Source organism: Brassica napus, chromosome A3 (assembly GCF_020379485.1).
Source record: "Brassica napus cultivar Da-Ae chromosome A3, Da-Ae, whole genome shotgun sequence".
NCBI lineage: Eukaryota > Viridiplantae > Streptophyta > Magnoliopsida > Brassicales > Brassicaceae > Brassica > Brassica napus.
Window position 1 is genome coordinate 17,228,397 of NC_063436.1, and position 11,599 is coordinate 17,239,995.

At 36.3% G+C, this 11,599-nt stretch overlaps 2 protein-coding genes across 3 annotated transcripts; one reads left to right on the top strand and one right to left on the bottom strand.

Moving 5' to 3' along the window:
* Nucleotides 1-132: 132 nt before the first annotated feature.
* LOC106390484 (ABC transporter C family member 3) lies at nucleotides 133-6,618 on the bottom strand. The gene is made up of 8 exons (XM_013830951.3): nucleotides 4,171-6,618; nucleotides 4,007-4,093; nucleotides 3,039-3,674; nucleotides 2,795-2,959; nucleotides 1,284-1,793; nucleotides 890-1,195; nucleotides 500-803; nucleotides 133-409 (listed from the first exon to the last, which is right to left on the bottom strand). The coding sequence occupies exons 1-8, from the start codon at nucleotides 6,505-6,507 to the stop codon at nucleotides 300-302; spliced, it is 4,455 nt and encodes a 1,484-aa protein (XP_013686405.1). The 5' UTR covers nucleotides 6,508-6,618; the 3' UTR covers nucleotides 133-299.
* Nucleotides 6,619-8,055: 1,437 nt separating this feature from the next.
* LOC106390483 (30S ribosomal protein S10, chloroplastic) lies at nucleotides 8,056-9,738 on the top strand. 2 transcript variants are annotated; one of them, XM_013830950.3, is made up of 4 exons: nucleotides 8,056-8,392; nucleotides 8,595-8,633; nucleotides 8,954-9,286; nucleotides 9,489-9,738. In XM_013830950.3, exons 1-3 carry the CDS (start codon nucleotides 8,171-8,173, stop codon nucleotides 9,263-9,265), a joined length of 573 nt encoding a protein of 190 aa, XP_013686404.1. In that variant the 5' UTR covers nucleotides 8,056-8,170; the 3' UTR covers nucleotides 9,266-9,286; nucleotides 9,489-9,738. The 2 variants fall into 2 exon arrangements, with proteins under 2 accessions (XP_013686404.1, XP_022572108.1); XM_022716387.2 differs by having other exon boundaries at nucleotides 8,057-8,392; nucleotides 8,951-9,286.
* Nucleotides 9,739-11,599: the final 1,861 nt, after the last annotated feature.

An 11,599-nucleotide genomic window follows, 5' to 3' on the forward strand; every position in this document is an offset into this window, starting at 1 on the left:
TCTTAAATCATTTTATAAAAAATTGAATAACAACAGTAAAATTTCGTAGACCTATCTTTTTTTTTTAATTAAACCTTGATATGACTTCCATGTCAATAACAAGCTTAATGTTGATACTTGAGACCAAGTTCATTCAGTGGAATGAAACATCTTTTATTGCATAAATTTGAAGTAAGGATGCAGAATTGGTTACTTAGCTTAAAACATTACAAGTTATAACTAAAAAGAAAAGCTTTTAAAACAAAACTATGATAAGAATTTTTTTCATCGTCATCATATCACCAAGAAAATAGTGAGGACTACTCAAAACTGGAACTTGATCTTGAGGTGTACTCAGCCACAAGTTTAGCAAAAGATGAAGACTTGTTCTCCAGCAACTTCACTGGCGAATCATACTCCTCAATGATCCCTACACATACAAAAAAAAAACACACTCCTCGATGATTCATCTATTAAAACACATGTTCTATCAAATGATTTGAAATAATTTCAGACAAACCATTGCTTAGAAGCAGAACCATGTCGCTATCAATAACCGAAGATATCCTGTGTGCAATGGTTATCACTGTACAATCTGAAAAGTGTTCTCTTAACGTTTTCTGGATGAGATTATCAGTTGCAGTGTCAACCGAAGCAGTAGCTTCATCAAGAACCAAGATCTTACTTCTCTTGAGAAGAACTCTCCCAAGACACACAAGCTGTCTCTGACCCATGCTCCAGTTCTCTCCATTCTCACTCACAGATGAGTCCAGCTTTAGATCCTTCTTCCTCACCTCATCTCCTAGTTGGCACTTGTCAAGAGCCTAAGAACACAAATGAATCATTACTCAAGACAGAACAGTGTCTTACTAGTTAAAGAAAGACAAAAAGAAACTAAAAACCAACACACCTCCCATATTTGATCATCAGTGTACTCTTCAAGAGGATCCAAGTTACTTCTCACAGTTCCTTCAAACATGGTTGGATCTTGAGGTATAATACTAAGTCTCAAACGCAAGTCATGCAACCCTATGGTCAATATATTCACTCCATCTATCCTTATTTCACCAGCTGAAGGCTCAACAATGCGGAAAAGTGTTTGTATCAAAGTCGATTTCCCGCTTCCTGTCCTTCCAACAATGCCTGTTCTTAAACCTCCTTTGAATGTGCATGTTATTCCTCTCAACACTAGTGGCATATGTGGAGCATAACGGACCTAACAATGTGTCACAAATGGTTCGCATGAAATTGTATATAATATTTCTCGTAGTTTGTAATAGTGCCAAAAAAAAAGTATAGTATACCTGAAGATCATGGATGTCTACTTCTCCAAGTGAAGGCCATGATTGTTCAGGCCGGTTTGATTCTATCACAAGAGGTGGTTCGCTAGGAACACTTGCATACTGAAGCATCCTCTCTACAGATATGATTTTGTTCTCGAGATTACAGAGAGTCCAGATAAGCCAAGCTTGCAGGGTATTCAAATTGAGTCCATAAGTCACTGCTAATCCCGCCAGGCTTGGATCAATCACTCCAGTAGGTATAGAGATCAAGAAAACAAGTGAGAAGGCAAATGTAAGTGAAGATAACATATCGAGTCGAAAGCAAAGCCATTCCATTGCTCCAGCTAAATAGAATTTGGGCCTAGAGAAATCATCACTAAGCCTCATGTTGTCGCCACGGAATCTTGATTCTTGATTGAAACTCCTGATGGTTGTTGACCCTGAGATCGTTTCAGCAAAGTGCTGAATCAGTGGGGCTTTGCATACTCCAACTAAACGTGAGAGTTCTCTTGCTGCAGCTATGTAATAACGCTGCAAATTTGAAAAATCATTGTTACAAAATCAATCTTTGTGGACCTACTAGATTAGAATGAGAAAGTAGAGAAAAAGACTAGGATAGCACCAAACCAAGTTTTTGTTCCCAAAGTAGCACTCAAGGCTCAAAGTCACAAAAATAGGTTTCATTAAAGAGGTAAATATACACTTATATCCCTTGGGTTAATTAATCTAAACCTTAGGGTTTAGAGTTAATGGGTGTGGTTTTGGAATTAAGGTTTAAAATTTTATAAAAAATAAATACTAAAATAAAAATATAAAATTTTAAAAACAGTTTCAAAAAGTATTTTTAAATTATAAAAATAAAATTAAAAAAAATAAAAATAAAAAAAAAATTTGAAAAGAAAATTCAAAAAAAAATTTATAAAAATTTCGAATCTGAAAACATATAATCTGAAACTATAAAAATTTTTTTTTTTTCATTTTTTTATTTTTATTTTATTTATTTTTATTTATTTATTTATTTTAAACCAAGGGTATTATGGATATTTTACCCTTTAATGAATGTCATTTTTGTGACTTTCTCCTTCTAGTGTTATTTTTGAGACATAAACTTCAAAAGGTGCTATTATTGACAATTGCCCGAGAAAGTACCTGATAATATTAACTGAAAATACCAATTATTTGACTGGAAGTTGTAAAAATATAATATTAACCAAAATTTAATATGAACTTGAAGTTGTAAAAATACCAATTTAATATTAACTGGAAAGAATTATTTTATTGAATTTTTTTTATATAAAATTCTAAACAAAATATTATACAATAGTAGTTTTTCTTTTCTAAAATTTTAAACAGAAAATGTAAAAGAATATTTTTGTAATAATAATTTTCGTTAAATATCTTTTAATTTTAGACAAAAGTGATTTGTATCATACTTTTTTACAGATGTAGCAATCCTAAAAAATTTTCATGTTAATTAACAACTTCAAAACCAACCTTTATATGATAAGATCCTATATTAGAAGAGAAAGTACCTGATACCATATGGAGGCAGCAACCACAGGGATAAAGACAAGAAAAACCAACCAAGAAACTTGAGACATAACTCCAATGATTCCTATAAGCTGAATCACTGTGATAGCAACCGCTCCGAACTCATATGGTATGATCAAATCCACTGCAGACTGGTCAGTAGAAGCCTGTAACATAAAAAGAACATTTATCATAAGATAGAGATATTTGGAAACTCTCATATAACTATAGTGTCCAGAGACATACTCTATTCATGATTCTTCCACTTGGAGTGGAATCAAAGAAAGACATGGGCGAGCGGAAGATACAGTGGTGCATCTTATGAAACAGTTCAGTAGCAGTCTTGTAACCAGCGGTGACAAGAAGAGTGGCTCTAACGAGAATGCATAGGGAACTTCCAACGGCTAAAGCAACATACACAATCATCAACGTGGAGATGTTCACAGGAGCTTCCACATCTTTAGAAAGAGGAGTAGCCCAAGCCATCCAGTAGTTGCTTCCAATCTGTAGAAGCTGAAACAGAACTTGTGCCAACACTATGAAAGGCACAAGAGCTCCTCCATAGGCTAGTGTAATATATTTCCAGTATACATCCAAAGCAACGCTACCTTTCTCCCTCTCTTCCTCTTGCACAAGTTGTCTTTTAGTCTCCTCAGTGTCTGGTTTATCGTTCTTCACATCTTGACTTTCTTGTTTCACATCAAGACCAATAGCATCTTCTTGGCCGCCTAAAGCTGGTTTCTCAGAAGCAGAATTGGTATCAACAGAGCCAACTACTGCAAGAGCCTCCTGATGAGCACCTATAAGCTCCATGAAATCAGTTCCAGAGCTGAGGATGTCAATGTATTTACCAGCTTGGCTGATCCTTCCATCTTTCATGACCTGAGACACAAGACAAATGAGTTTGGATCATTTCACTTATGCTCAGTGACACAATATTGAAAAGATAAAAGAAACTAATATTTTTCATAAAAAGTGTCATTTTGACATCTTTTCTACGAATTAATAAAATGACTGAAATACATTTATGTTCTTAATATTACATCTAACCAGTAGGTGTTTGATATAAATAAAATTACTTATAAGATCAATGCATTTCGTAATTAATTATAAATTGCATTAGAATTTTAAAATGACATTCTTTGTATTGCAAAAAAATGTCAAAATGACACGGTTTACGAAAACCAAGAGAGTACTAATCAGTATTCACATACCAGTATAAGATCAGCAGCAGGTAAGAACTCAACTTGATGTGTTACATAAATAACTGATTTTGAAGACAAAAGCCCCAGCAAAACTTCCTGTAAGGAGAGTAATCATGAAATTCAATACGATGCAGTTAAAAAATATAAAGATCACAGTAATGACTAAGAAGTACCTTAAAGAGATGTGACCCAGTGTGAGCATCCACAGCACTAAAGGGATCATCAAACAGGTAGATATCTGCACGTTGGTATAGAGCACGCGCAATCTGTATCCTTTGCTTCTGTCCACCACTCAGATTGATCCCACGTTCTCCTATAACAGTCTGATCACCAAACGAGAGTATCTCCAGATCCTTACTCAAAGAACATGCTTCAAGCACCTTCTCATACCTCTCTCTTTCCATAGGCTTACCAAACAAGATGTTCTCCTCAATAGTACCGCTCTGAATCCAAGGAGATTGTGCCACGTAGGCCTTTGTCCCACACACCTTAAGACTTCCAGATAGCTTTGGTACTTCACCAAGTATAGATGAAAGCAAGCTTGACTTCCCAGAGCCAACAGTACCACAAACTGCAACCTTCATACCCGGAAGGACCTTGAAGTTGATGTCTTTTAGAGTAGGGCTTTCAGATGAAACATCCCATGATAAAGTGCTGTTGGTGACTTCCACAGCTATGTCTGAACCTCCTTGAGGAAGCGTCTCCACAACATCTGGCTGCAAGTTGTCTAGACAGAGATAAGACGCAATCCTATCAAGAGACACTTTGGTCTGCACAACCATGGAGATAGTCTCTGGGAGATTGTAGATTGGCTCTTGCAAGATCCTGAACGTTGCAAGCGCTGAGAGTATCTTACCAGACTCAAGTGGAATCCCAAGAAGTATACAAGCACCAAAGGTGGACACTGAGACCAAAGTAGGAGTCCCCCAGAAGACAAAGCTTATAACAGCTGAGTTATACACATACTTCTTCAACCATCCTTCCTCAGACTTCCTAAGATCAAATACCTTTGACAGAAACTTCATCTCCCATCCTTGAAGTTTGAGTATCCTCATGTTCCTCAATATCTCAGATGTTGACTTCATCCTGTTATCCTTAGCTTCCATTAGCTTCTCCTGAAACCTCTCTTGCATCCTCCCAAAAGGGAAGTTCACAAGCATTACTAGAACGGTCGCAATCAAAGCTGCTACCGAAGCTAATCCAAGATTCCTATACAAGATCCAAAGAGCTAGACCGACTTGTAACAAAACCATCCATGGATCATGCATGTGCCAACTAAAATTACCAATCCTCGTAGTATCCACACTCATGATGTTTATAATCTCACCGCTTGTGCGTCCTTGCTTTGAATGGCATGAAAGAGTCAGACTCTTCTCGTATACCATCGCCACCAAGGAAGATCTCATCCTGAAACCAGCCTTCTGCGCCCCAAAGAACCAATGTCTCTGAGAGAGACACTCCACAAGCTTGGCGAGAAAGAAAGTGATGACTAGCACATAGCCTTCGTTGCTGTACTGTCTGCGTCCGTTGAGGTATTGAACGAACGTGTCGATGAGCGCTGGTCCAACGTATGACGCCACCGTGTAGATGAAAGCGTAGAACGCAGTGACTAGAATATCCCACTGAGCTGAAAAGAACAACGCTTTCATAAGCTTGAACGTTGTCACGCCACCACCACCGTCTGATGATGATTCAAGCATGGTCCTGAACTTAGGAGCTAACCCAACTACACTGTCGCTATCGTGAAGCTGTGGAACGTCTTCAAGATCAAGGGGCTTCTTGTTTCCGATCTCTATCAATGGACCCATCCAAGAGAAAGTCAAGAGACTGAGAAGGCTAGCTCTAGAGTAAGGAGTAGCCTCATCACTCCTCCCATCTCCATTCAAGAGTGGCTCTTCCAAAACTCCATTGCTGTTGTTGTTGTTGTTGTTTCCTCCTCCAGCTTTCTTGAAGAAAGCTACATAGCAGAGAAGCAAGGCGCCACTAAAAGCAACTATGTCGCACACTAGAAGATGAACATGTCTCTTGTCTACCACCACAAGAGAGTAGCTAGAAACCAAGAGATAGAAAGCTAACCAGATCCTAAGAAAAAGTGGAGACTTTCTCTGCTCGTAATCGCTGCAACGATGCAAGGAAACAGACAAAACTCCCCAAGAAACCGTTGGTAGTAGAAACATGAGGAGAGACACTAGCTGCTCTTGATCTAACCAGTCACTCTCGTACCAATAGAAACCACTCAAAGACATCAACACGAGGTTAAGTAGAGACAGAACTAAACTACAAAACAGAACCGACTTAAACACGAAACCTCTCTTATCTTTTAACCTCTCCGTAACAGAACCAAACCCATTGTTTCTTCCCCTAACCCATGAACAAAACAGAACCAGCAACAAAACCGCGTGCAACAAACCAGAGACAAATCTCGGTTCCATAAGATAAGAACTAGATTCCGAGAACGACAAGAACGTTGTTAACATACCGTTAGCCTTCGTGGAACCAAGAAAGTCCATAGCTTTTCTCTCTTTCTCACCTCTGTTTATTTCCTCTGTTTCTCTCTCTGTTTCACTCTTTGTTTCTCTCTCTGTTTTTCTCTGTTTTCAAATGATTTTTGTACAGAGTTTAGGAGGAAGGAGAAGTACTTATATACAAGAGATATGTAAAAGATTGAGCTGCAAGTAAGTTGAAAAGTCTCTGTTTTTTTTTTGTCAGTCAATGACTACTAGTCTTCTGTCTCACTATCAAGAGTTGAGGAGAGTTGATTCAGACAGTAACCCTTGGAGAGCACGCTCAACAAGTTACGAAGAAGGGAAGAAAAAACGTTACTCTCTCTATCTAAGACCCTACCAGAGGAGAGCATACGGCCCCGAGATGTAAGCATACTTTTCTAAATAGGCTGCACTAAACTGTAGGTTGAATTTAGTTTTTACAGACCTTCAAGACACGAGCCAAAAAAAAAAGAAACACTTGATTCATGTGTTAAAAACAACAGAACAAAGATCATACTAAATATAAAGACAAAGTGAAAAGATCAAAGGTAAGAAAAGAAATCTACTGTAATAAGCAAAAGCCACATCCCAAATCAAAGGTAAGAAAATGAACACCAATAAAAATACAAAAATATGAATAAGTTCGCTTCTCAATATAGTTAAAACAAAATAATGTAATGGCATCTAAAAGTCTTTAGAATGATCAGGTTCACAGGTTCCTAATCTAAAAAATCCTGTTTTTTTTTTTTAAATTGTAATCAAAACCAGGACAATAATGTCTTATCCGATCATGACTTAGATTTCAATCACCTACAATGTCTAGACTTCTGAATGCAATTTTTTAAGAAACTGTAGTACGTTTGATCTATAAGTTCACACGGAAATTTGTATAGGACATTATCATATGTTAAGGAAAAAAAGTTGAAAAAAATACAAATATAAAACTTATAAATAATGGTGTCACAAGGAGTACCGTCAAACATGGATCACATAGGGCGGTTCAGATGATGCAATCAGGCATGAATCTTTATACGTCAGATATAATTGTCGACGGTAGAATTGTTGGCTATAGAATCGTCTGTAATATTTCTCATAGTTGTAATAGCATAATTATCCAGTTTTAAAAAAAAAAGTGTCGCAATGCAATTTAAAGACGATGACTTGAATCAAATTAAGAAAAAATCATTCAAACCGGATATTTGTGGAAGCCCCCTTAGTCCAGTGGTTTGACTAAGGGTTCATTAATGCTTATACACCAGGAAGTTTGAGTTTTGAATCCCAACAAATACGAATTATACAGATTTATGAAGAAAAACACATAGGAGATTTTCGGCATGGTGCAAAGAGTACTAGTCAGACGTGAATCCTCGTAAAGCAGATAGATTTGTTAGCTATAGAATCATCTTGTAATATTTCTCGTTTGTAATACCATCGACCAAACCAAAAAAAACCGAATAATTGTCGTTAGTAAACTGGATTTTATAAATCGGCCTACTTTGATATTTTATTATAGTGGGCCGTTTGTTTTATTTAGTGGGCTTTTAAGCCCATATATAAAAAAAGCTTTTTTGGATAATGGATAATCCTCGAAGCGAAGCTGCGGAAGAGAAAACTACAATCCTTAGAGAGTGCTCAGAGCAAGAAGAAGAAGAAGCAAAATCGATTCTTTGTTTGGAAATTCAATTCAATGGCGGTTTCTTCTGTAACTTCATTCATACTACCACCCTCTTTCTCCAATCCCACCTCTTCCTCTTCTACCAGACAGAAACTCTCTCTGCTCTCCTTGCTTCCTACTCATGGCGTCACTGGCTCATCCCTCATTAACAAGCCCTCAGTCTCGTTCACGAAGAGGATCTTCGCAGCTCCCGAAACCCTGTCTCCTGAAACTCTCGATGAACCCGTCTCTGAGGTATACACATTTCTCTCTCTCTCTCTCTCTTTCTCTGATTCTTGATTGTGTTTAAAGACAATGTATCGAACAGCTGTTTTTGTCTGAATATGACATCATCCTGTCGGTTTTCTACCGTATCTGCAAATAAAGCTGCTCCCTTTATGTGTTGAGTGTCTGGTGGGCTTTTATACTTAAGTTTGTATCTGTGGTGTTGATTCAGGTTCCGAGCTCTTCCTCGATCAGTGTAGACGCGGATAAGGTATGTTCCGTTGCGGTTAAGAGAGGTCTCTGCATTAAAGTTATCATTTTTATATGAGCTTTGGAGGTTTTAGGGAGAGTCATTGTGTTGTCTTGGTTCACTGTGTCCTTACATTACACGGAGATTTCTTCTGTATATTAAGAAATGACATTAATTAGATAGTTTTCAGACCACTTTCATGTTTAGATAAGAATGCTGTTTTGTATTGAAATACATTTGTCACACCAGAGTTATGTTTCTTTGGAGGTTTTGTGGAGTTTCAATGTTTTTGTTTGGACCGTTTGGTTAAAGTTGGAGTTGTGGTTACTTGTTGTAAGCAGATGGCGCCAAAGCAGAAGATTAGGATCAAGCTTAGATCATACTGGGTGCCTCTGATTGAGGACTCATGCAAGCAGATACTTGACGCTGCGAGGAACACCAATGCCAAGACGATGGGTCCTGTCCCTTTGCCGACCAAGAAGCGTATCTACTGTGTTCTCAAGTCTCCTCACGTTCACAAGGATGCAAGGTTCCATTTTGAGATCAGGACGCACCAGCGGATGATTGATATTCTCTACCCCACTGCTCAAACCATCGATTCCTTGATGCAGCTTGATCTTCCTGCTGGTGTTGATGTCGAGGTCAAGCTCTGAAGATCAACCGTAAGGACAATGGTAATAAAAAACCAAGCTCTTTCCTCTTGATGTTATGGATACAGTTCAGACTAATGTGTCTAGTTCGTAAAAACTGAATCTCTTGGATGCTTATCTATACAAACTCTTCATCAAATTAGAGTCTAGCTCACATAATCTTTTTTTTAGCCCACATAATCTTTGATGCTTGTTCTTAACCAAAGTTTTTTTTTCTTCCTCATAGGTGATGGACACTTGCAATGCATGAGCAGACTGTTTCAGATCAACGACATAGCTTAGAACTGGTCAGCTCTGTATCATCTCTTTGAGAGCCTCTGTAATGAGTATTCTCTGTTATTTATCCTTGTTCTTAGTTGATGAACAAATCCACAACTGAGCAAGTTCAGAGAAATATTTTGTGTTGTGTGTGTTTACTAATTGTTTTTGTTTGTCACTTTTATTATATTATAAGTGCAGTATTTTTTTCTTTTGTATTTGAATGGAATCTTTATTTGAATATAAGTATGGATAGAAACGAGGAAAATTATAATATTCAAGTTGAGATTATTTTAAAAAAAACGAAGTTAATCTTGAAAGCAACTTCATTAATATTAGTGTGCAGGTTTTGTCCGCAAACTTATTGGAGTTTACATTGCATTACTAATTTGGCATTATGCATAGATATTCAGCTCACCTATATATTTAACTTGGAGAATATTACAATCTTAAATTATTATTTTAATCTCATAAAATGGAATGATTAGTAAGCGGCTTACTTCAATTTAGGAGCATCTCTTCTTGGATTAACAGAAAAAATAATGGTCGCCAAGTTGTCTTCTTTCTCAAAGCTTGTGGCAGAATCATCTCTTCTTGACTAACAGAAAAAGAATGGTCGCCACAAGTTGTCTTCTTTCTCAAAGCTTGTGGCAGAGTATACAAAGAGTTCAGACTCAGAATTCAGCAGAAAACTCATAATCAGAATAAAAAAGATTCCATAATAATGGGACAAAAACAAAAGCCAAACAACTTTTTATCCAAACATGTAATGTAATTTGCAAATGCATTGGGACATTTCATTTGATGCACATTTACATGTAAGTGGCGAGAGGAAAAGTTTGGACAAAGACTTGTTGAAAGAAAAGCAAAAAGTACTTTACGGCCAAAGGCTGTGCATATCCACATGGCTCCATCTCGTGGTGAAAAAAGGCTCATGAGCCGGTTAGAACACCTATATTAAGAGTATTTTAACATGGAATTTTCAGTCTAAATTAAAATGTATGTATAAGTAAATATTAATATTTGAATATAGGGTATTTAAAATAATGAGAAACCTAATTTTAAAATTTCTCAAAGGAAATACATTAGCCTAGGTACTTTATATATCCAATATATTTTTTATATTACATAAAATTTTGAGAAATCTTTATGAGATATTTTCCTGTGGAAGATGCTCTTATATGATTAAACTATGGACTTGGTGGTATCTTTGGTCACTGACCATGTAATAAATGTCATTATTAATAGGAAAGGAAAACATATATTTGATTAATATTGTGAGACAAAGACTAGTAGTCATTGACTGACAAAACACAGAGACTTTTCTACTTACGTGCAGCCCAATCTTCTAGGTATCTCTTTGGTTTTCTCCCCAAGAAATTTGTGCACTTAGCACTATATGAGACAAGTTCCCAAATATTCTAAACTTTTAATAAAGTGTTGGACTAACTTGTGGTGACTATTGAATAATAAAGTCTACAAAATAATCGATCTAATAACTTTATTTTTAAAGTATAGTATGATACTTTAAAATTTGGTCAAAAAAGTATTATACTTTTGTAAACTGTTTCACTTTTTTCTTTTGTCGAGTTACATTAAAGAGGATGATAATTCGTTTTACATGAAAATTGGGGAAAAAATATATGTCAAATGTTAATTATTCTGTAAAAAACTTACTTTTTTGTTCATCTTATTCTTCCCTTTTACAGATCAAGAACTCTAGTTTGTACACAATGATTACCATATGTGTAATGATACCGATTGGCGATTGTTAGTACTGTGTTATTATCAGTGCGTCAGAATTCTAACTAAAAACATATATTTAAATGCGACATAAGAAGGCGAACCAAACATAGTACATGACAGATGAAGAACATTGAAGCTTGAATCATAAAATTTACAACCACATGAAGGACAACTTCATTTACAAAATAAGCAAAACGTACGTGTCACACAAATATAGCAAAGTAGTTGAAAAGTCAACATAATAGTTCTGTAAAAAATGGCTCTATCCCTCTAAGTGGATTATTAGGTAAATCATAAAGTAATTATCAGGTAAATAGTAATCAATTAACAAAA